General features: G+C 51.2%; 8 protein-coding genes across 8 annotated transcripts; 5 read left to right on the forward strand and 3 right to left on the reverse strand.

Moving 5' to 3' along the window:
- Nucleotides 1-48: 48 nt before the first annotated feature.
- On the forward strand, nt 49-354 carry PtrM4_001940 (TT-ORF1 domain containing protein; the record flags this gene model as incomplete). The annotated part of the gene is made up of 1 exon (XM_001941787.2): nt 49-354. The coding sequence occupies one exon, from the start codon at nt 49-51 to the stop codon at nt 352-354; it is 306 nt and encodes a 101-aa protein (XP_001941822.2).
- A 569-nt stretch (nt 355-923) lies between these two features.
- PtrM4_001950 (uncharacterized protein) lies at nt 924-1,166 on the reverse strand (the record flags this gene model as incomplete). The annotated part of the gene is made up of 1 exon (XM_066102620.1): nt 924-1,166. One exon carries the CDS (start codon nt 1,164-1,166, stop codon nt 924-926), a length of 243 nt encoding a protein of 80 aa, XP_065964822.1.
- Nucleotides 1,167-1,647: 481 nt separating this feature from the next.
- PtrM4_001960 (DUF1421 multi-domain protein) lies at nt 1,648-2,247 on the forward strand (the record flags this gene model as incomplete). The annotated part of the gene is made up of 1 exon (XM_001941788.2): nt 1,648-2,247. One exon carries the CDS (start codon nt 1,648-1,650, stop codon nt 2,245-2,247), a length of 600 nt encoding a protein of 199 aa, XP_001941823.1.
- A 1,456-nt stretch (nt 2,248-3,703) lies between these two features.
- PtrM4_001970 (Zn2Cys6 transcription factor) lies at nt 3,704-5,897 on the forward strand (the record flags this gene model as incomplete). The annotated part of the gene is made up of 2 exons (XM_001941789.1): nt 3,704-3,961; nt 4,011-5,897. The coding sequence occupies 2 exons, from the start codon at nt 3,704-3,706 to the stop codon at nt 5,895-5,897; spliced, it is 2,145 nt and encodes a 714-aa protein (XP_001941824.1).
- Nucleotides 5,898-8,434: 2,537 nt separating this feature from the next.
- Nucleotides 8,435-10,808, forward strand: PtrM4_001980 (glycoside hydrolase family 17 protein; the record flags this gene model as incomplete). The annotated part of the gene is made up of 3 exons (XM_001941790.2): nt 8,435-10,215; nt 10,272-10,418; nt 10,706-10,808. The coding sequence occupies 3 exons, from the start codon at nt 8,435-8,437 to the stop codon at nt 10,806-10,808; spliced, it is 2,031 nt and encodes a 676-aa protein (XP_001941825.2).
- A 1,990-nt stretch (nt 10,809-12,798) lies between these two features.
- On the reverse strand, nt 12,799-13,692 carry PtrM4_001990 (Ferritin-2 multi-domain protein; the record flags this gene model as incomplete). The annotated part of the gene is made up of 1 exon (XM_001941791.1): nt 12,799-13,692. One exon carries the CDS (start codon nt 13,690-13,692, stop codon nt 12,799-12,801), a length of 894 nt encoding a protein of 297 aa, XP_001941826.1.
- A 2,141-nt stretch (nt 13,693-15,833) lies between these two features.
- On the forward strand, nt 15,834-16,462 carry PtrM4_002000 (uncharacterized protein; the record flags this gene model as incomplete). The annotated part of the gene is made up of 2 exons (XM_001941792.1): nt 15,834-15,892; nt 16,192-16,462. The coding sequence occupies 2 exons, from the start codon at nt 15,834-15,836 to the stop codon at nt 16,460-16,462; spliced, it is 330 nt and encodes a 109-aa protein (XP_001941827.1).
- A 436-nt stretch (nt 16,463-16,898) lies between these two features.
- Nucleotides 16,899-18,745, reverse strand: PtrM4_002010 (Trichoplein multi-domain protein; the record flags this gene model as incomplete). Its single annotated transcript, XM_066102621.1, has 2 exons — nt 16,899-17,832; nt 17,889-18,745. 2 exons carry the CDS (start codon nt 18,743-18,745, stop codon nt 16,899-16,901), a joined length of 1,791 nt encoding a protein of 596 aa, XP_065964823.1.
- Between the last annotated feature and the right edge of the window lie 23 nt (nt 18,746-18,768).

Consider the following 18,768-nt stretch of genomic DNA (forward strand, 5'->3'; position numbering starts at 1 on the left):
CCAGAGCAGAAGAAGGAGAAACAAGCAATCATCAAAGACAAGAAGGGTATGCTAGAGGACCTCAAAACACGCGTTGCGGACCTCAAGGCCGATCCTACAAAGCAGGCATTCGACAGCATCGACCCCTCAGTATTCCAGGGCATCCTGGGTGGTATGCTAGGAGCAGATGCTGTCACACAGGCGGCGAAAATCGCAGAGGCAAAGAAGAACGCGAATGACGTGTCGGGTATGGTGAAGAAGAAGGCCAAGGCGCCCGTGGTGGAAGAGGCAAAGGATGTGGGTGGTAGTAAGAGGAAACTTGAGGTCGACGATGATGCGGCGGATAAGAGAGCCAAGACAGAAGAGCCGATATAAGTGCCTATGAGTTTGTATGGGGGGGTTGGTGCGGGGGCGATTTTCTGGTTGGGTGTTTGGGCACTACGCCAATGGATAGTAGGGAATGAATCAGCTGTAATGATATATGTAGTAACAAGTGCTTTGATTATGTAGGTCCCGGAGCCATCAAGTCTGAATCAAGACAACCTGTGCCAACTCACGCAAGCTTAAATAATCATTTGGAATGTGTCTTTCCTTGGCGATTTAGTATTATGGTTCCTTGCAAAGTATCTCCTGGAAGGACCCACTACAGCCCCTAAATCACTGCTATATCACGTGCGAGACTGACTTGAATGATACCATAGCTAATATCCATGTAGAAATTGTGAGCAAGACAAACACGTTGCCTCCATCTAAGCGCCGAATGACATCAACCGCTGAACCAGATACATATATCCCTTTTCCTTATTTCGCCCTCCTATCCTTCAATTCTCTCTCTTTCTTCTTTGAGTTTCTTTCCTGCTTCTTTTCATCCCTGGTTGGCTTGTTTTGTTTCTTCCTCTCTCTTTCTTCAGCACATCTTTTCTGTTTCTCTGATCACAATATCATCAGTAGCTAGTGATGATGATAGTGAGTTTTACCGTCTTACCGGCCCGTTTGGCTGCCATAGTCTCTGCCTTTCTCTTCTTCCATTCAACGCTCGTTTTGGCTGCGTTAGTGCGTACGGTGGCTTGGTCCTTTCTGTCTTCCATGTATGATGGGATCTTTATACCGATACCCCGAATGATGGAGTGCACTGATGGCAATGATGGGCTGATTCGAATGAAAATCGATAGAAGACTAGTTGCCATGATGCAGATAATTTGTTTGGTTCTCGCTATCAGACATGCCTTGATCTACGGGAACTTGCGACTCCAAAGTCAAATTTATAGTACATCAGACATCCAAAGTGATAACTCGCATTATGCAAGGAGCTACCACTTGCAGCGAAACCAACGTCGTGCAACATTGCTGCCTTGGATGGCGTGAAAGGATACCTAAGTCAAGGGAATACAGAAAGCATTCAAGAATATGTGCATCACAAAAGATAAATTGAATGTCTCTAATTGTTGGAGATATAGCCCAGCTGAATGTAAGGTAGGAGCCAGGGTCACTGTTTTTGGGTCCAGCTGCTTCCTACCTCGCGGGGCGCAGCGGGGCTGTGGGGTCCGTGCGCGCGGCGGGATACGTCATCCGTTGGACCGCAGCTCAGCCTCAAAGTCGCCTGTCTTTTGACTGCCCTAAGACTTCGATTCTCCTAAGTACCATCTACCAAGAACAGACATCGCAAATATGGCCTCCAATCACGACAACCCATGGGAAGACCAGCGCAGTGAACAAGGCCAGAGCTACCAGAGTCACAATCCGTACCAAGCGTACCAAAGCCAGCCTCAGCAGAACCCACCTCAAAACACATACTCTACGCAACCCCCTCCAAACCCATTAGGCCAGCACCCTCCTCAGGAACCGTACGCGCAATACCCCCCTCACCACCAAGATACGTCCCCATGGAGCCAAGAGCCTGGCCAAGCATCATCTCATAACCCATATATGCAAGCGCAGCATAATGAGAGCTCCTATGAACCACATAGTCAGCAGCAACCCTCACAGCCTACCTATCAGTCCTCATTCTCTGCTCAGGAAGAGACTCCGCCGGTTCTGCCACCCCGCCGCACGGCCACGGAGATGGCACTTCCCACTGGAGCGGACCGCTCGCATCAGATTGAGGTAATGCAGAGCTATGAGGCTGCGGGAAGGAAAGATGACGACGATGACAACGTCGAGGTCTTGCAGCGGGAGTTTCCGAAGATCGATGGGAGTCTGATCGCGGCCATCTACGGTGACAGCAAGAGTCTGAGCGCGACACGGGAGATGCTGCAGGCACTGGAGTGATGTATTGGCTGCATACAGGGAAGGAGAGATTCTATGGAGAGGGGAAACGAGGGTTAGCTGGGATGAACCAACGAGATTTGAGGGGGCTTTAGCCCGCGAGCTTTCGTGCGATGCAGTGGAGGTTTCCGCATCCGAGCATGCCCTGAATCAGTTTCATCGGTAGAGGATTTCCCGGGTTCCGCATCCTGCATTCTCCATGCATTTGCTAGGTGTACAAGTACCAGAACAGGCACTTGCTATATGTATCCCTGCAAAATACTACGAATGTGTGAGCGAGATGGCTGTTGTTGTGGAGATGCCGGTGAGGGTTTAGTGACTGCTTGATCCGTCGTAGCTTCCCCGTTAGCGTGGTCCACGTGGATTCATCCGGAATCCACAGCCAACCTCCTCACACCTCGGACCGTAATACCCAATGTACCTTGACCCAACTGAGTTTGATTGACCGGACAAACAGGTACAAACGACTCGCGCGATCGTCGATGATATTACCAGGTCGCGTAGGCGAGTTTCTCTGTCGCAGCCCCTGCCCTCTCCATCTGGCGCACTAACTATCCATCAAGGACCATGGTCCCTGCGCCTGTCAGAAAGGAACGGGAAGAGAGACAGCATTTGTTTCGTTACGTTAGGGAACGTTGAGAAATACCGCAGATATAGCCAACACTACAAAGTATGGTGCGTAAGCCCACGATCTACTGTCTAGACAGGGCATCGCACAACGCTTACACCATGCATCTGGTCCTGAAAGCAAGCTTGAATCTCTCGAGTCAGTGATGATGCAGCATATCTCATTTCAGAAGCCCTCTCGTGACATCCTAGGGCGCCGCCGTTGGAACTTGTGTACTTGACCTCCTCTTACACACCATCGCAGCAACTTCCGGTATCACCAAATGTGCAGGAGTAGAACGGTTTCCAGTCACGTGGTACGCGCTTGACCTATCCGGGCCAAGCGTTGGTGTTTCACGTGACTGGAAACCGTCCCGTGCTCCGTTGGGATGACTTCGTTTTACGTGCGATGTGCCATGGCATGCATGAGGCGGCCTACCGTGCCGCAAATGGGCATTAGTCTGTCCCACCCTAGTCGTGAGGTTGATCTTGATATTTGACATGTCGAGTCCCAGGACCTGTATGCCCTATTCTCATCGGAACATTCGGTCCTTTCGGCATGTGCGAATTCGCCCTCTCAACATGTTCTAGCCTGGCAAAACTCCTTTTAGCCAGCCTCTAGTACCCGCTCAGTTCTCCATAAAGGCCGCTACCCACAGTTACCCACAATACGGCTGGAATACGTTCCAGGATTTGCGCAATGGAGGACAACACCCCACGAAGACGCCCACGACCAGTTGTATCTTGTCTACGATGTCGCGAAAAAAAGCTGAAATGCGACCGTACGACACCATGCGAGAACTGCGTCAAAGCATCTAGTGCGAACATGTGCGTTTACAATCGGGTCGGCAAGATGCCGGCGAATTCCGGCCCAGATCTGTCACAGTCAGCAAGTTCCGTCGAAAGTTTCCAGATCAATCCAATCGAGGACCTCCAGCAGAGATTGGCCAAAGTCGAAGAACTGCTTGGCGTGAGCTTAGGACGGAAGAGCTCAGAGACTGCCCACGTCGAGTTACCGATCAGTTTGCCACCCCTTATTCGGACTGAAACGGCGCAGACTTTCCAATCAGACTGCTACGGAGAAGACTCCAGGATTACGCTTCTCAAACAGGTAAGATAGTAATGTCACCGCTGCTGAATAACCAACTAATATTGCTTAGTTTGTTGAGATTAGAGACTTCCTCAACGATATGGGTGAGGATGACCAGATGATGGCATATGTAAAACAAGTCAAATTTCTACAATCCAAGTACAGTGCCATACCGGTCCCTCCCAGGAGCGTTAGCAATTTCAACTGTTCGCAGGCGTCGAGGAAACTCTGGGAATATTTACCGCCCAAATCATACTGTGACAGGCTAGTCACGATATACTTTCGGTCTTTTGAGTGTTGCGTGCGTATTCTTCACCGGCCAACCTTTATGCGCCAGTATGAAGAGCTATGGCTGAGCGACAATTGGGAACTGTGTTCACCCAGCATCATTCCGCAACTCACTGCTCTCCTGACCATAGCGTACCACGTTGACGATGCAACCCCCAATGATGAAAGTCATATAAATTATCTGGGAGGGGCTGCACTTGACCTAGTACAGACATGGCTCGATAGACTTGATCGTAAACAGCGGACTGAGCTATCAACACTCCAGGTCGATATACTCCTACAGCCTTCGCGCCATTTCCGAGAACCAAACGCAGAAAAGCTGTGGAGTAATACGGGAGCTATCGTACGCTCAGCCATGCTTATGGGCCTGCATTTGGATCCGAAAGGCATGAAAGATATCTCACCGTACCAACTGGAGATGCGGCGACGGCTATGGGCAACGGTCCTTGAAGTAGACCTGCAAACGTCCATGTTGGTGGACTTACCCCTCATAGTACCCGAGCTGAATTCGTACCATCCGGTACCGTCCAATCTCAACGACGAAGACTTTGACGAACACACCAAGACGTTGCCAATACCGCATCCACTAAGCGACCTTACAGATAGTCTGTTCCAGGTTTGTCTTGCAGCCGCTCTTCCATGTCGCATCAAAGCTGTATCACTTATTCAACGGTCCACTCCTGACACGAAAGACGTCCTGGAAATAGGACGAAAGATTGGGGAGTGCTTATCGAGTAAGCCAGCGGCACTCTGCTTGCACTACAGTCAATCGGCTCCCAGTGATGGTTATCTGTTCTCAAACCACGTTCAACTCGATTTACACATCCAAAGAACATTGCAGTATCTTTACAGGCCGCTGCTATTCAAGGAGCAACCATACACCACAGCACTTGCAGAGATACGGAGACACTGCCTTGAGTCAACCATGGTTATACTCTCATATAACGATCTCCATATGAGTAAGAACCTGACACCGGTCGTTAGCAAACCACTGATGCGAAAAGACTTTTTCAATGGCCTTTGGAAGGTAGACCTGCTATGGGCTGGTCTCACAATGTGCCAACTCATCAGGTTGTTCCGCATTCCTGTACCAACGGGCACACCCTACCGGGAAAGGGGACATGACGAGAATGTTCTTGTCAAGATAGTGGAGAGGACAGTTGACTACTTTGTTGATCGAATCGGTCGTCAAGCGAGCGACTTGAAGGAGGTCCTCTTCCTATCTCTGGCGCTCAAATGGGTGCAATTACCCCACTCACAACCAGACAAGCATTACGAAATGTATCAACATGCCAGACAGGTTCTGGCAACTTGTGTGGACCGGTTACTCCAACCGTTGATATCTCAGTCTGGCGATCGACGCGACCCCCCAGGACATTGCCCATATCTCGCATCCCCGCCGACAAAGCGTCCACGTACGCTCCCTCCATCAGCGTATCTGGATAGCAACGCAACAATACGACCCAGCACCACAGGAGCATCAGCCTACATGCCGTTGCATTTCTATTCCGAAGCGAGCCGTACAAACGAGGCAGCGTCATGGCTTACGTCTTTCCCCGCCCTGGCGGTAGGATACTCGGACTACCGGATCGACATGTACGACAATGCCTACGATTCATTTAGCTTTGGTGCTACGCATGATTGGAACTGGGGAAGCACGTGGCGATGACGGATCACACGTTCATGGGATTGTGTCGCTTGAACTGTAAGAAATCCGACCGAACTGTTCTGAGCAGGGTCAAGCAGACCCTGAAACACGACAACCACGGCAGGGTGGAACAAGTAATGGAAGTTCGCTGAATAAGGGGGAAAGAAGCAGCCTCTAAAAATAACTCAAATTTCGATGAGAAATTCAAGGGTAGATGGTTTATTGCAATATCATCACTAGGTAAGGAGATGTCCGTGGGCACGGTACGGCTTTTCCAGGCCGCTGCAGCTTAGGCAACGTCAATGGCGATGTGGCGTTTGATAGGCAGGAGAGGGGAACAGGGTCTTTTGTAGGCTGTGTTTGATGGAGGGCAGGGAAGGAGGAAGAAGGAATTAACGCGGAAACGGGAAAAGGAATATTGGCGGAGGGACGAACTCTAGAAGACGCGTCCGTGGGGGTTTGAGGAAAATGAGGCAGCTCGATGGTTGGATGGTGGTACTGGATGCTGTCTACGTGTGGTCTCACATGTTAATCCTGGTACACACACCTGAGCATTCTGGACGTCGAGCATGCGCATGCGCATACGAATGCACATACGCAAACAAAATCGTAATAAAGACAGAGAGTTCTACGTTGCTTGACTTGGCTGCAGACGACGGTCATATATGCATGTCCAGGTTATTTTGTATTCTGAATATAGCAACTGGCGCCAGTTTCGCAGTCAACAATAGCAGTCGCAGATGGTGATGCTACGAAGGGTAATTAGTGGGGTTGGGGGAAAGCAGCTAGCGCCAGGCTGGCGAACCGGAGTTGCACGGATAGCGCAGACTCTGAACTGTGCCAACGCAAAGCGCGACCAGCCATCCCAGCCTTTTCTTTATCTGTGACGATAACATGTAAGTTTAAGCCATTCAGAGACGTGGTACGCCTTGCTAGAGACTGCAGACGAAGGCGGGCGATTATCCTAGCCAAAGAATACGCAACGAGGCTGGGCAAGTGTGTGTTGTTGTTGTTGTTGTTGTTGACGGATACGCGCCTCATGCTAATCTCGCTGAAAAGATCGGTAGAATGATAATGTCGCTGACGCGGCTCTCGTATGGTGCGAGGCAAACGATTCGCTGGCGGAGGGCGGGGTAGGCCCGAGGAGAGTGAGCACTACTCGACTCTTGGACCTGATATGAGGCCGGATCTCACGACGATCTGGTGTTCGTGTTTCACTACGGCCACATGTCGCAAAAGGCAAGGGCGAGCGATGTCGTGCATGAGTGAGACAGTGGTCCGGTGACGAGTGAAAAAAGGCGAATGGAAAGTGGTTTGCGCGACAAAAAAAGAACACAAACAAAGGCAGGTTTGGACTGGGCTGTGCTACGCGCGATCAATAGTTGGTGCAGTAGTGGGAAAGGCGTATGTAAGTGGATGACACGAGGGGGGCAGGCTAGGATGGGATGGGACGGAAGCTGGAAGTGGAAGGATTGGACATGTCATCATCATCATCATCATCCATCCTAAGTCTGAGCGGCGCGGCATGGGCGTGCCCAACGAAGGGGGGAGTGCACGGTGTGAAATAACGGTTTGCGGGCTCGGTTGCAGTTGGGTTGTGTACTCGGGTACAATAAAATTATCATGGCAGAGTGGATCTCGCAGGTCGTGGCAATTAAGAAGGTTCAGCGTGCGCGATGCGAGATATGGGAGATTGGATTGGAATATAGCAGTTACGGCACATGCGCGGGCTGCAGCTTCCCGTCTGTCTGGCCTGCCAAGCCCCCACTGTGGCTTGATCGTTTTGCTGGGGGGGCTCTTGCCTTGGTTGCCTGTCTTGGGGCACTGCGGCAGGCACGACCGACTGCCAATGCCAGGATTGGAAACCTGGCAGGCGCGACCAGGCATGCTGCATGAGGAGTCGACATATCCACGACAAGATTCAGTGTGATTACTCAGGAATGCGGAAAAGGGGAAAAGCACATGATAAGATGCGGCAATACGCAACGGTTGCAGTTGGGAACTCGGGACAGCATCGGGCCTAGCCGCCATGGTGCGGTTCGCGTTATCTCTGCAAAACCTGTTGAGGCTGGATGAGGTTGGCTGCATGGGTGGACGTCAGAGTGGGTTCCTTACTACTCCCGTGCTGGTGCATCTCGTTTCCTGGGTGAATGTGCAGGCAGGCTAGCGCGGTGCGGGCCCAGCAATGGCACCCGTCAGCCTCTGTCGTGCCAGCCGTCCTACCCGACTAACACACCTGCGTCGATTGTAACCAGCAAACCTCTCTGCCACACCCACCTCTCCACCCTACCCAACCCTGGCACCTGCTTGTTTTGCACGTCACAGCCACGAGCGTCCAAAGAAGAAAACACAAAGCACGCCGTCCAATTGCGCTGCTGCTGAGCATCCGCTAGGGCAGGCCCAGTGATAGTCCGCCTTTGATCGATCCGCAGTGCGCAAAGCGGCGCAAGCCTAACCAGCGTCTTTGCAGTGTCGCTCGCCAAGCGTCTTCGTTTTTGCCTCTTGCCGGCGGCAGCAAAAGCCTGCCACCAAAGCCGCAAAAGCCTGCGCACGTTGCAATGGCATACCAACAACCCCACGCCTGGCCGTTAGCCGCTTCATCTTCAGACGACCACCCGCCGCCGCCGCCAATCCATCGCACTCCTGTCGCAATGACCCAGTACCCCGATCCGAACAACTACTCCGACTACTCCCCTCCCGGCGTCACTCCAGGCTCAGACAACATGGGCGACTCAGCTGCTGGCGGCGGCATCAATGGTATTGCTCAGAGCGTGGCAGGCGCGCACCAACGGGAAAGTGGCATCCAGGCAGCAAGGGGACTCCCCATGGGCGTCCCAGACCGATCCGCGCAAACATCGCCCTTTCACGATCCACGACCAATGTACTCGAGTCCTTCGTACGGCTCCGGCGCACCCCTCGCAGGCGTCTACTCGAGTGACAGTTCAATGATGAGCATGCCTCACACACCACACGCTGGCGTTCCATACGCCGACACACCTTACAATCGCTACTCCTCGTCCGCTCAGAACCTTGCACCGCAAATGGGCCACATTAACCCTAATGAAGTTGATAACGATGATGACTGGGGAATGGGACCCGACCACGACACTCCACGGGACAAGCGGCGGTCATTTGCGCCCTTTGGAGGCTCACGAGACGGTAGCAGTCGCAATGGCTCGCCGGGTTCCTCAATAAACAATGGCGCTGCTGGTCTCGCAGGTGCAGCTGCCGGCGCTGGTGCTTATGCCGCAGGTCGAGACGGAAGCAAATACAACGCCGTGCCTCTAGTCAATGGAAGCGGAGAACTACTGCCCGAGAAGATTGCAAGTTGGAAAGCAGAAGACGACTTGAAGAAGCGGAAAAAGAGAATGTGGATTGCTATTGCCATCATTACTCTCATTCTCGCCGGTGCCGTCCTCGGTGGTGTCCTTGGCGCCACTGTCGGCAAGGGCGGCGGCGGCGGCGACAAGGCGGACAAGGCTCAGCAAGCTGCTGACGACATTAGCAAAGATAACAAGGAAGATCTTGGCAAGGATTCTGATGAGATCAAGGCTCTGATGAGTACTGCTGGCCTACACAAGGTCTTCCCCGGCATGGACTACACACCACTAAACACTCAATACCCAGACTGTCTTCACGTCGGACCATCACAAAACAACATTACACGAGACTTGGCTGTCATGTCCAAGTTGACCGACTCAGTCCGCTTGTACGGTACCGATTGCAACCAGACGCAGATGCTGATCCATTCCATTGACCGCTTGCAAATCAAGGACTCGATGAAGATATGGTTGGGAGTCTGGCTCGACAAGAACGACACAACCACGCAACGACAAATCCGCCAAACATGGGAAATTCTCGACGACTATGGCTGCGACTATTTCAAGGGAATCATCATTGGTAACGAAGTACTCTACCGGAAGGACTTGTCCGTAACCGAGCTGCTTGGACACATTAGCGATTTCCGCAAGAACATCACTGCTCACAAGTGTCAGCTTCCTGTTGCCATGGCTGATCTCGGCGACAACTGGACTGCGGATATGGCTAGCAAGGTCGACATTGTCATGTCCAACGTTCATCCTTTCTTCGCCGGTGTACAAGCCAAGGACGCAGCTGCATGGACCTGGGACTTTTGGTTCACCAAGGACGTCGCTCTCACCGCCGCCCAGTCTGGCATTCATCAAATCATTGCCGAGGTTGGCTGGCCGTCTGCAGGTGGTACCGGCTGCGGTGGCGCCGAGAAGTGTACCGTAGGATCAATTGCGGGTATCGATGAGATGAACCAATTCATGGAAGACTGGGTCTGTCCGAGTCTGAAGAACGGCACAGAGTACTTTTGGTACGTTAATTTCATACTCCTCTACATTTACAAAGCATGGCTAACACACTCTACAGGTTCTCAGCCTTTGACGAGCCATGGAAAATCCAATACAACACTCCCGGCAAAGAATGGGAAGACAAATGGGGTCTCATGGATGTCAACCGCAAACTCAAACCCGGTCTCAAGATTCCAGATTGCGGCGGTCAATCGCTACCGACAAAGTACGCCAATTGAAGAAGGAAGGAACGAAAGGAAGGAAGGATATAATGTGTCAGTGTGGATGTTTTTAAACAAGATTCCTCACGTCTCTTTTTGCTGGTATGCTCTGGTCTTCGATATCGGATATTTCATTCCCCACACGAAATGTTTTTCGCGAATTGCATGATGGCATGGCGTTGGCGGGCGTTTTCTCTTTTTTTCCAAGCTTTCGAGCTGTTCGAAGCTTTTCATGTGCTACCTACTGGCTTCTACTGCTGGAAGATTTATCCATGGGATTTGAGATGTTTAGTGGCATTGTTCATGGTGGCGAGGAGGTTGCCACTCACCGAAGCTATCCGTCCGTCCTACCCGACCGCATCACCGATCCGCCGATCCACCGCAGCGACTTTTGACTGGCAACGGCAAACGTTTCAGTCAAATCATCCCATCCATCCAACATACCCACCCTCAAATCGAACCAAGGATTAGTTCCACGTTTCTTTTTTGTACAAACCTACAGCTGGGAATCGGATAGCAGGGAGGGGAAGGACGCGTTTTTCGTGTATTGCTGCATTTTTCTGCTGGCTCTCTTTCTTCGTCCTCATCTTCCGCATAACGGCATTTTGGTCGTGGGATAACCTGGGGTTGCGCATCTATGGTATTACCCATGGGAGATGGGGGCTTATTTTCGGTTTAAGAGATGATGTCGGTTGATTGATGGTGATGTTGGCATGTGTGTGTGTGTGTGTGTGTAATTTGGATGGATGGAATGAGGATGAGGGGTTGACGAGGGGAAGGGAACGGTGAACGGGGATGAAGGTGAAGAGTGGGGATAGGGAGGAAGAAGAAGTATTTTGTATATATATACTGGCAGAAGACTGGCTGTGCTGGTTCTTAAGACGCCGTTTTTAGTTTACGTGGATTCATGGATGAATTGATTGTAGTGCATGTTTGGGCAAAGAAACATGGGGTTCGGTTGGTGAATGGAATGTTTAGATGTTTATTACTGTGTCGTCTGTATGCGTACTATTTATCCATCTCTCTATTCTATGGCTCTAAATCTTAGTATTGACATGGTAAACTCTTTAGTTCGTGGCTGGTACCACACATATCTCGACTACACCATCCCTCTCTATCTGTATTAATTCAATCTTATCTATCCACGCATACCTAAGCTATCCTGCACCATCCAGCCCACACCTCATTGAACCAACCAATCCTTTCTATCTATCTCCACAAAACCTTCTGCCTACACCTGTAGAGATGAGGTACGCATACAGAGTGGATTACGATGTGAAAACAACATGTAGGTTTATTTCGCCTCTTTTCTTTTCTTTTTTGGTATTTCTTCTCTTTGTACGTGGAGGAGAGGTTTTTTGTAGAGTGGATGAGGGGGAGGGAGGAGTGAGATGAAAGGGCTTTCATGGGTAGGGATGTAGAAGGGGGAGGGAGGAGGAGAGAAGCAGGGGTGAGATGGCAGGGTTTCGTGGATAGGAACGCAGAGGGAGGAAAAAGAGAAGGCGTAGATGGAGAGGTAAGTTTTACAGGGTAAGATGGATGCTGAGATTTCTTCGTGGATGGGGATGGGAAGAAGAGAAATGGAGAGAGGGAGGATTAGAGGGCTATGGTAGAGTAGGTATATAGGCTAGATCAATCATTTTTCTTCCCAGAGAAAGACAAGAGCAGAGTCATTCAATTGTACAACGGGCGATCAGTCCTAGGAAGCAGTCTCGGTTAGTCACAGAGCTATAGCTTAAAGACGGTTCGTCTTCTTTAAGTCATATTGGGTTTAATTATAACTATTGTTTATGTCGGATCGTGAGTATCGGTAGAGACGTCGGCTGCTTGACACTTCGGCCCGACTTCGGCCCACCTTGCGCAGAGCTTAGGTATACCTTCGTAGCACCTATGTTCGTAGAGAGACAATACCAATACCAGTCACCAAAAGAACCTCGTTGTTGTTATTCACCCCGTACGATCGTACAAGGCCTACCAACAGTTTATCGATTAAATCGTGGATATATCTGGTTGCCAGAGGTGTTGCATGGTTTAGATCGCTGTTGGCATAATGTATCTGTGGCTATTACACCTGTTGTGTGTGCGATGTAGTTAGACTAATTGAGCTTTGGTGTTTGCGATCAGAGTGTGAGTGGGGTCCCGTAAGGCAATGATGAGAAGGACTCTGAGTTTCGGGGGTATGGATTTGATATCGGCATTTGCGGGCGTGGTATTTGTAGCAATGGGAAAGAGAAGAAGGCATCACGGCACGCAGGGAATGATATCCACAATAGACCCAATTTTATTAAAACTAAAAATTACCAACATTTTATTGTACTAATACACGCCGTCATCTTCTTCATATTGCTTGAGCTTCGTCAATTCCATTCGTTGAGAGCGTAACGTTTAGTAGACCTCAAGCAGAGCGGGGCCGGCAATAGTGTCGTCGTCAGTAACAGTGGTGTTGCAGCTAGTAAGAACAAGGTAGCTCTGGCCGGCAATACCGCTGTTGGGGACGGTGACGATGTATCCACCATCAGCCTTCTGGATTTGAGTGAAGACAGGTCCAGTGACAGTGATGAAAGCAGCGTAGACGTCACCCTCGACGGCGTAGCCAGGAGTGGAAACCATGATGTTGCCTCCGGCCACGATCTGAGCGCCCTTGATACCGGCAGCGGTGAGCGAGGGGAAAGCCTTGACGGGAAGGGCGGGGTTGGTGGAGGGGCATGACTTGATGAATGGGGCTGCAAGAGTGTAGACCTCGTTCAAGTCGAGCGGGACCTCAAAGGGAGAGGGGAAGGGCGCCTGCTTGATGGCGTTGCGGATGTAGGATGAGTGGCGAGCCTCGACGGATAGAATGGATGCCGCGGCGGTCAAGTAGACCTTGCCCATGATTTGGGCAGCGGCACCGGTGTAGGCGCTGGCACCAACGCCCTCAAGGACAGAGGCTGTGGCCATGAAGCCAGCGACGTCCTTGTAGCCAAAGTCGTAGGTGCACTCAGCGGTGGCCTGGATGCCGGCGGCCTTGAGGGCACCAGTCAGGAACTCGACGTGGGTAGTCTCATCCTTTGAGATTGTTTGGATGCGCATGTAGGTCTCCTCTGTGAAGTTTGCGGCAACGAAGTCCTTGGCTGTGAACTTCTTCAGGCCCTCGCGGTAGAAGGCATCCTCGAGGTGCTCGAGAGTGAGCGCGTAGTTGAGGATGATGCCATCGGTGATGTTGACACCAGCACGCTGGACAATGGGCGAGGCCGAGCCGACGGCAGCGAGAGCGGCGACAGACAAGATGGAGGACTTCATTATGAATTAGAAGTGTGTATTAAAGATCGATGTAAAGGTAGAGATAGGTAATCAAGTCTGTTGGAGGGAGTGTGGAAGTAGTTGACCTTGATGATGCCTTTCTCTTCACGCAAACAGCCTTTCTCTTATACCTTGGGCGCATTGTCCTTCGATAGCTTCTCTTCCGACCCCTCTCCCACCTGTGGCCCCCGCCCGTATTGCTCAATCTCACCATCATCATATCATCCTCAACATCCACCGCCGCCCGACTCGGCCCTAACCACGAACATAGCTGCACCCCATTGCACCAGCACTTGTCTAAACGAACGGAGTCTTGCCCTTCCGAACTAACCCTCACCTTACTTTTCCCGCCGTCGCGATCTCGCCCAGGGTAGTCGATGGCCAGCCTGTCACGTCGTGCACGCTAACCCGCATTCCTCTCTTCTCCTGTCCCGCATGCGGAGGGCGCGCTACGAGGGTTACCGCAATGGAGAGATTGTCGTCGTTGACGGAGGAGGCGTTGTTCCCCCGCAGACAGACGCGGTTCGTTGTTCAATTCCATCGTTGCTGTGTTGGGCTAGCGCTCCACGGATGGCTTACCATCCGGACACGATGGGAAAGTACGCTAGTGAGGGGCGCCGGCCAATAATGGCGGGAGAGTAGTGCAGGGGCACTCTGGAAATAGTAACTGCTAGGTTACATTGAGAACATGATCGTCATCTTAGTCAGGGCAGGTGAGTTGTTTACAACTGAAGCTTTGGCGGCGCTGCATCGGGAGAGCGTGATGTGCTTGTTTGGGGACGGAGCTTTATTACAAAGAATTGTGGGGATCGTTGATCGTGGATGGAAGACGTTCCGGTCGGGGCTTACTTTTTTCTGTTTGGCGAGTGGGTGGAGAGATTGGAAAGGGTGATGGGGCGGGATTGTGAGTTGAGGTGTAGGTTTAGCGATGGGCGTAATGGGCATCGTGAGGTGACTTTGCCTGGGTAGTCACGGTAGACTCTGCCTTTCTCTCTGTTCGGTGACCATGTGTAACTATCACCGTCCATCGCAATGATCATCTCGACTGACAGGTAACACGATCTCTTCATGTCAGACCCAAAATAGTGTCCAACTAACTTCTACAGATCATGACAGGCCAGGTACGTACCAAACCACACCCCTGTTCTTCGGCCGTAAGTACGTATCACAGCGCATTCCATAGCAAAAGAACATCCAGCCAATTACCCAACATCAAAATTATACAACCCTCTGACCCAAACCCAATCCGTTCATCCGGCAATCTCCGTATTCTACAGCCATTACCATTACGATCCCAAACCAACCGCACTATCCCCCATCTACGTAAATCCAACACCCAATGCAGCCCCACTCCAACTACCGGGACACGCCTTCTCCGTCCTAACATGCCACCCGACCCCCTGCTGCACGGTAATTCGTAGTAGCTTCCAGAAAAGCGCCTACATGCATCTGCTGCCCAAGCACATTTGCCCATCAGCCGTCGTCAGGCCCTAGAGATCGACGCTGCGGCACGGCTTGGAGATTACACCGAAAGCCTGGGTCCTACGTAGAAGATACTGCAGATATCTGAACTGGATACAGGGGGCGATCCACACGTGCGGGCGACATGCCTTTTTCACCTCCTCAAGAGCGGAAAGCCTTGATTCCGAAGATGTGGCTGCAGAAATAGGACCGCGGTATACTGCTGTGTGATTTGAGAACAATGGGGGAGGTGGTGGTTAGGGACTAGCGTCCGGACTTGGATTGGCTGGAAGCGTAGCGCCGTTTGCAGCGGGCGTTGGTATGTAGGTTAGTATAGTTTTGTGAGATGTGATGGCAAAAGGGCTAGATGGATCTGGTGGAAGTTTGCATAGGGGGCACAAAGGACGACGGATGTTTCTGTATTTCAGTTTGGGGTTCTCTTCTCGCCTTACTTACTTCGTCTGGGACTATTTCACTCTTTCTGAGAAAGATTATAGGCACGGACCTGATCACTTACTTGCGAATTATCTGCACACCGACGCACTGTTCAGTTATACAAGTCTTATATCTTTGATACCCATCTCTGGTCCAGGCGCTGTTGATATCACACCGTGTGATTCACACGTCCTTCTACCACTACAGATCTACGTCACCTCACCCAAGTAATACCCATCGACAACATGAAGTTCTCCACTAGCATCGTCACTATTGGATTCGCCGTCTTCCGATCCGTAGCTGCGTAAGTTTACTTTTCTACATCTCACTTGCGCTTCATGTCTTGCGCTATCTGTCACTCTTCTCACCTGTGGATCATTTTCTGCGTCCTTGAATAGCATTGTCACTGTATTTCCCTGCTCAAAACAACGCGAAGCACTCATAACACCATCCTTATTTACATCAACATATCATTCTATTCTGAACCAATGTAGCTCTTCCTCTATTATAAAAAAATGTCCCAAACTCTCATTTACAGCAACAACACCTTTGCCAGAACCTGAACTCCATCAATATATCAAACCCCAAACTAACATCCACCAGCCAATCCCCAACAACAACCATAACCGTTACCCCCTACTGCGCGCCTGCCCCAACAGATGAATCAGTATCTCGTGCCGACGTCCCTGTACCGTCGTGCGCCGGCGGCGCAAACGAGACCAAGCCCATGATCGTAAGCATGTCGGGTGGCATGATGCCAACTGCGACCATGAGCGGAGGTGGAGCTATGTTTACTGGTGCTGCAACGAGGATGGATGCTGGCTTGATGGGTGTGGGATTGGTTGGCGGTTTGATGGTTGCGATGATGGGTTAAGTGCAACAAGGGAATAGAAAGAGGGAAGGGGGAGAAGGGACAGGGGGTGGGTGGGATGGATACCATGATGGCAAGAGACGGGGAAGAAGGTGACGACTTTTAATGCGCTGTAATGAGATGAATAGTAATATGAGCATGAATCTTTCAATATAATCCGTATGTATGGTTTATAAGGTAATCGTGAAAAAGCTTGGTGGAGCTTGGTGGAGCTCACGAAAGTCATGTAATTCGATGGTTTTTCAGTGTGGTACGCCAAGGTTGGGTACTGCGGTAGTTACTTGTAACGTGTCTGTGCGCGTGATGCCCATAATCGCGTGCCGCACACCCCACCAATATCGCGACGACGGCAAAGTTGAGGCTGTGCAGCCACGTACAATAACTATTATCGCGAGATTTTCCGGTGTATTGATCTATAGACGTAGCTCTACAACTTTGTCTATCTATATTTTGCCGGAGTATTGACGGCCCGGCCGCGTCGGGTGGTTGTTGGTGGGGGAGCCGGTGCAGCCACCTCAGCCAGAGTGCCACCGCCAGCACCACCCACGCGTCGTTTTTTTGGCTGTTGCTTTGCAGCGGGCTTTGAAGCCTTACGCTTGCCCGATTGGGGTTGTTGTATAGCCTTTGCAGCGTCGCGATCGCGTCGTTTGGCGTCAAGTTCGGCAGCCTTTACAGCCTTGGCTTCATCCCGCACCTTCTTTGCCTCCTCACGCGCCGCCCGCGCTGCCTCTTTGATCTTAAGTTGATAGATCCTGTTGTTCTCCTTTGCCTCTTTCAACTCTATCTTATCAAGTAGCTCTTTCTCCTTCTCCTTCTCCTTCACTAGCTGCCTGAAGCGGGCCTCTCGAAGCTTGCACGGCGACCACCAAACTGCCCCTGAATGGAACGCTTTTCGCTGCTGTAGATCTAGGGGAGGTTCGTGCCGATTGCGGGGCTTCTGGTGAACGTGTAGCGCCGCGCGCAGTGCGTCCTTCTCGTACTCGGCGATCTCTTTGGCAGCCTGGAGGCGGAGGAGTATTTCTGAGAGGTTGTTGGTCGCAATAGAGCTCGGATCGTAGGCCTGATTAATGAGGTTCGTGATAGTAGCTCTACTCACGTTCACTAGTGGCGGCGGTGCTGTTAGTGTTGACTTTCGGAACTTTTTAAGTACTACTTCGGGATCTATAGGAGCTATCCCAGTGGCTTTAAATGCCTTCAACGCGTGCTTCTTAATGAAAGAGGAGTCCCAGGCAGGCTTGAAAAGACGGTAGAAGTCATCCTTCCTCACAGCTAAGAGACCGTGGCTCGCCTGGAGGTAGTGCTGCAAGCTGAGTGAGTACGCGGCTGCCAGAGGTTTGAACATTACCACATCGAGTGGCTGCAGCGTATGGGTACTATGGGGGGTAGTATGAGTAACATAATATTGTGGGCGATCGCATAGTCAATAAACTCCATAGTAACGTGACTCCCATGGCCGTCAAGGATGAGTAAGCGTGTGTGATTGCCGGCCTTCTCCTTCGTATGGCGATCAAACACCTGTTCGAGCCATGCCAGGCCTACCTGATCATTGGTCCACCCTGAGGGACTTGAGGTAACGTAGACTGGATCGTCAATTGCGATATCATCAACCCATCTGGCGTACATGTTGCCCGAAGTAGCTTCGTATATAATCGCGGGCGGTAACGTACTCCCATCAGCACATATAGCAGCGATAACAGTGATCCAATCTCTGTTGCCGTCCTGTATCACTTTCTTAAAGCCCCCAGTCTCATATTTCTGCTTACTAAACACTCTCTTACTCCTCCCCGTCACTCCAATAAGGAATCCCTTCTCATCCATATTATATACATCCTGCGCCCGAATATGGTGCTGAGCCATTTTAGTAGATAGTAGATCAAAGTACGACTCGTACTTGTATACAGAATCAGCCCGGTGGCGATTGCGGTCCAAACCAGTTGACCAACGTGATATAATCGCGTCGGGATGACGGTGAAAGAAGCGCGTCACCCAGCTTTGGGAGGTAGCCCTTCCGGCTATAGCACTAGCAAAGTTCTGGATCATAGTCCTCGTCGGTGGTAAGCCAGCCTCAGTAAGCTCGTCAATGTGCTCTAGAAGCTGTAGCTCCTGGTGTGGGTGAAGGAGTTGCTGATTACGTGATTTGGCTTCATTTGAGCCCCGGATCTGTTGATGGCGTCGCGACAACGTAGAGCGATCAACACCAAAGCGGCGCGCAACCTCAGAGTATGTAAATTTATCTCCGGGATCACGCGATTCAATAGCTTCAATCGCAGCGTTGATACAACTCATGGTTGTGGAGTTATGGGTGGTTG

This window comes from Pyrenophora tritici-repentis, chromosome 1, assembly GCF_003171515.1.
Source record: "Pyrenophora tritici-repentis strain M4 chromosome 1, whole genome shotgun sequence".
In the NCBI taxonomy this organism is placed as follows: Eukaryota; Fungi; Ascomycota; class Dothideomycetes; order Pleosporales; family Pleosporaceae; genus Pyrenophora; species Pyrenophora tritici-repentis.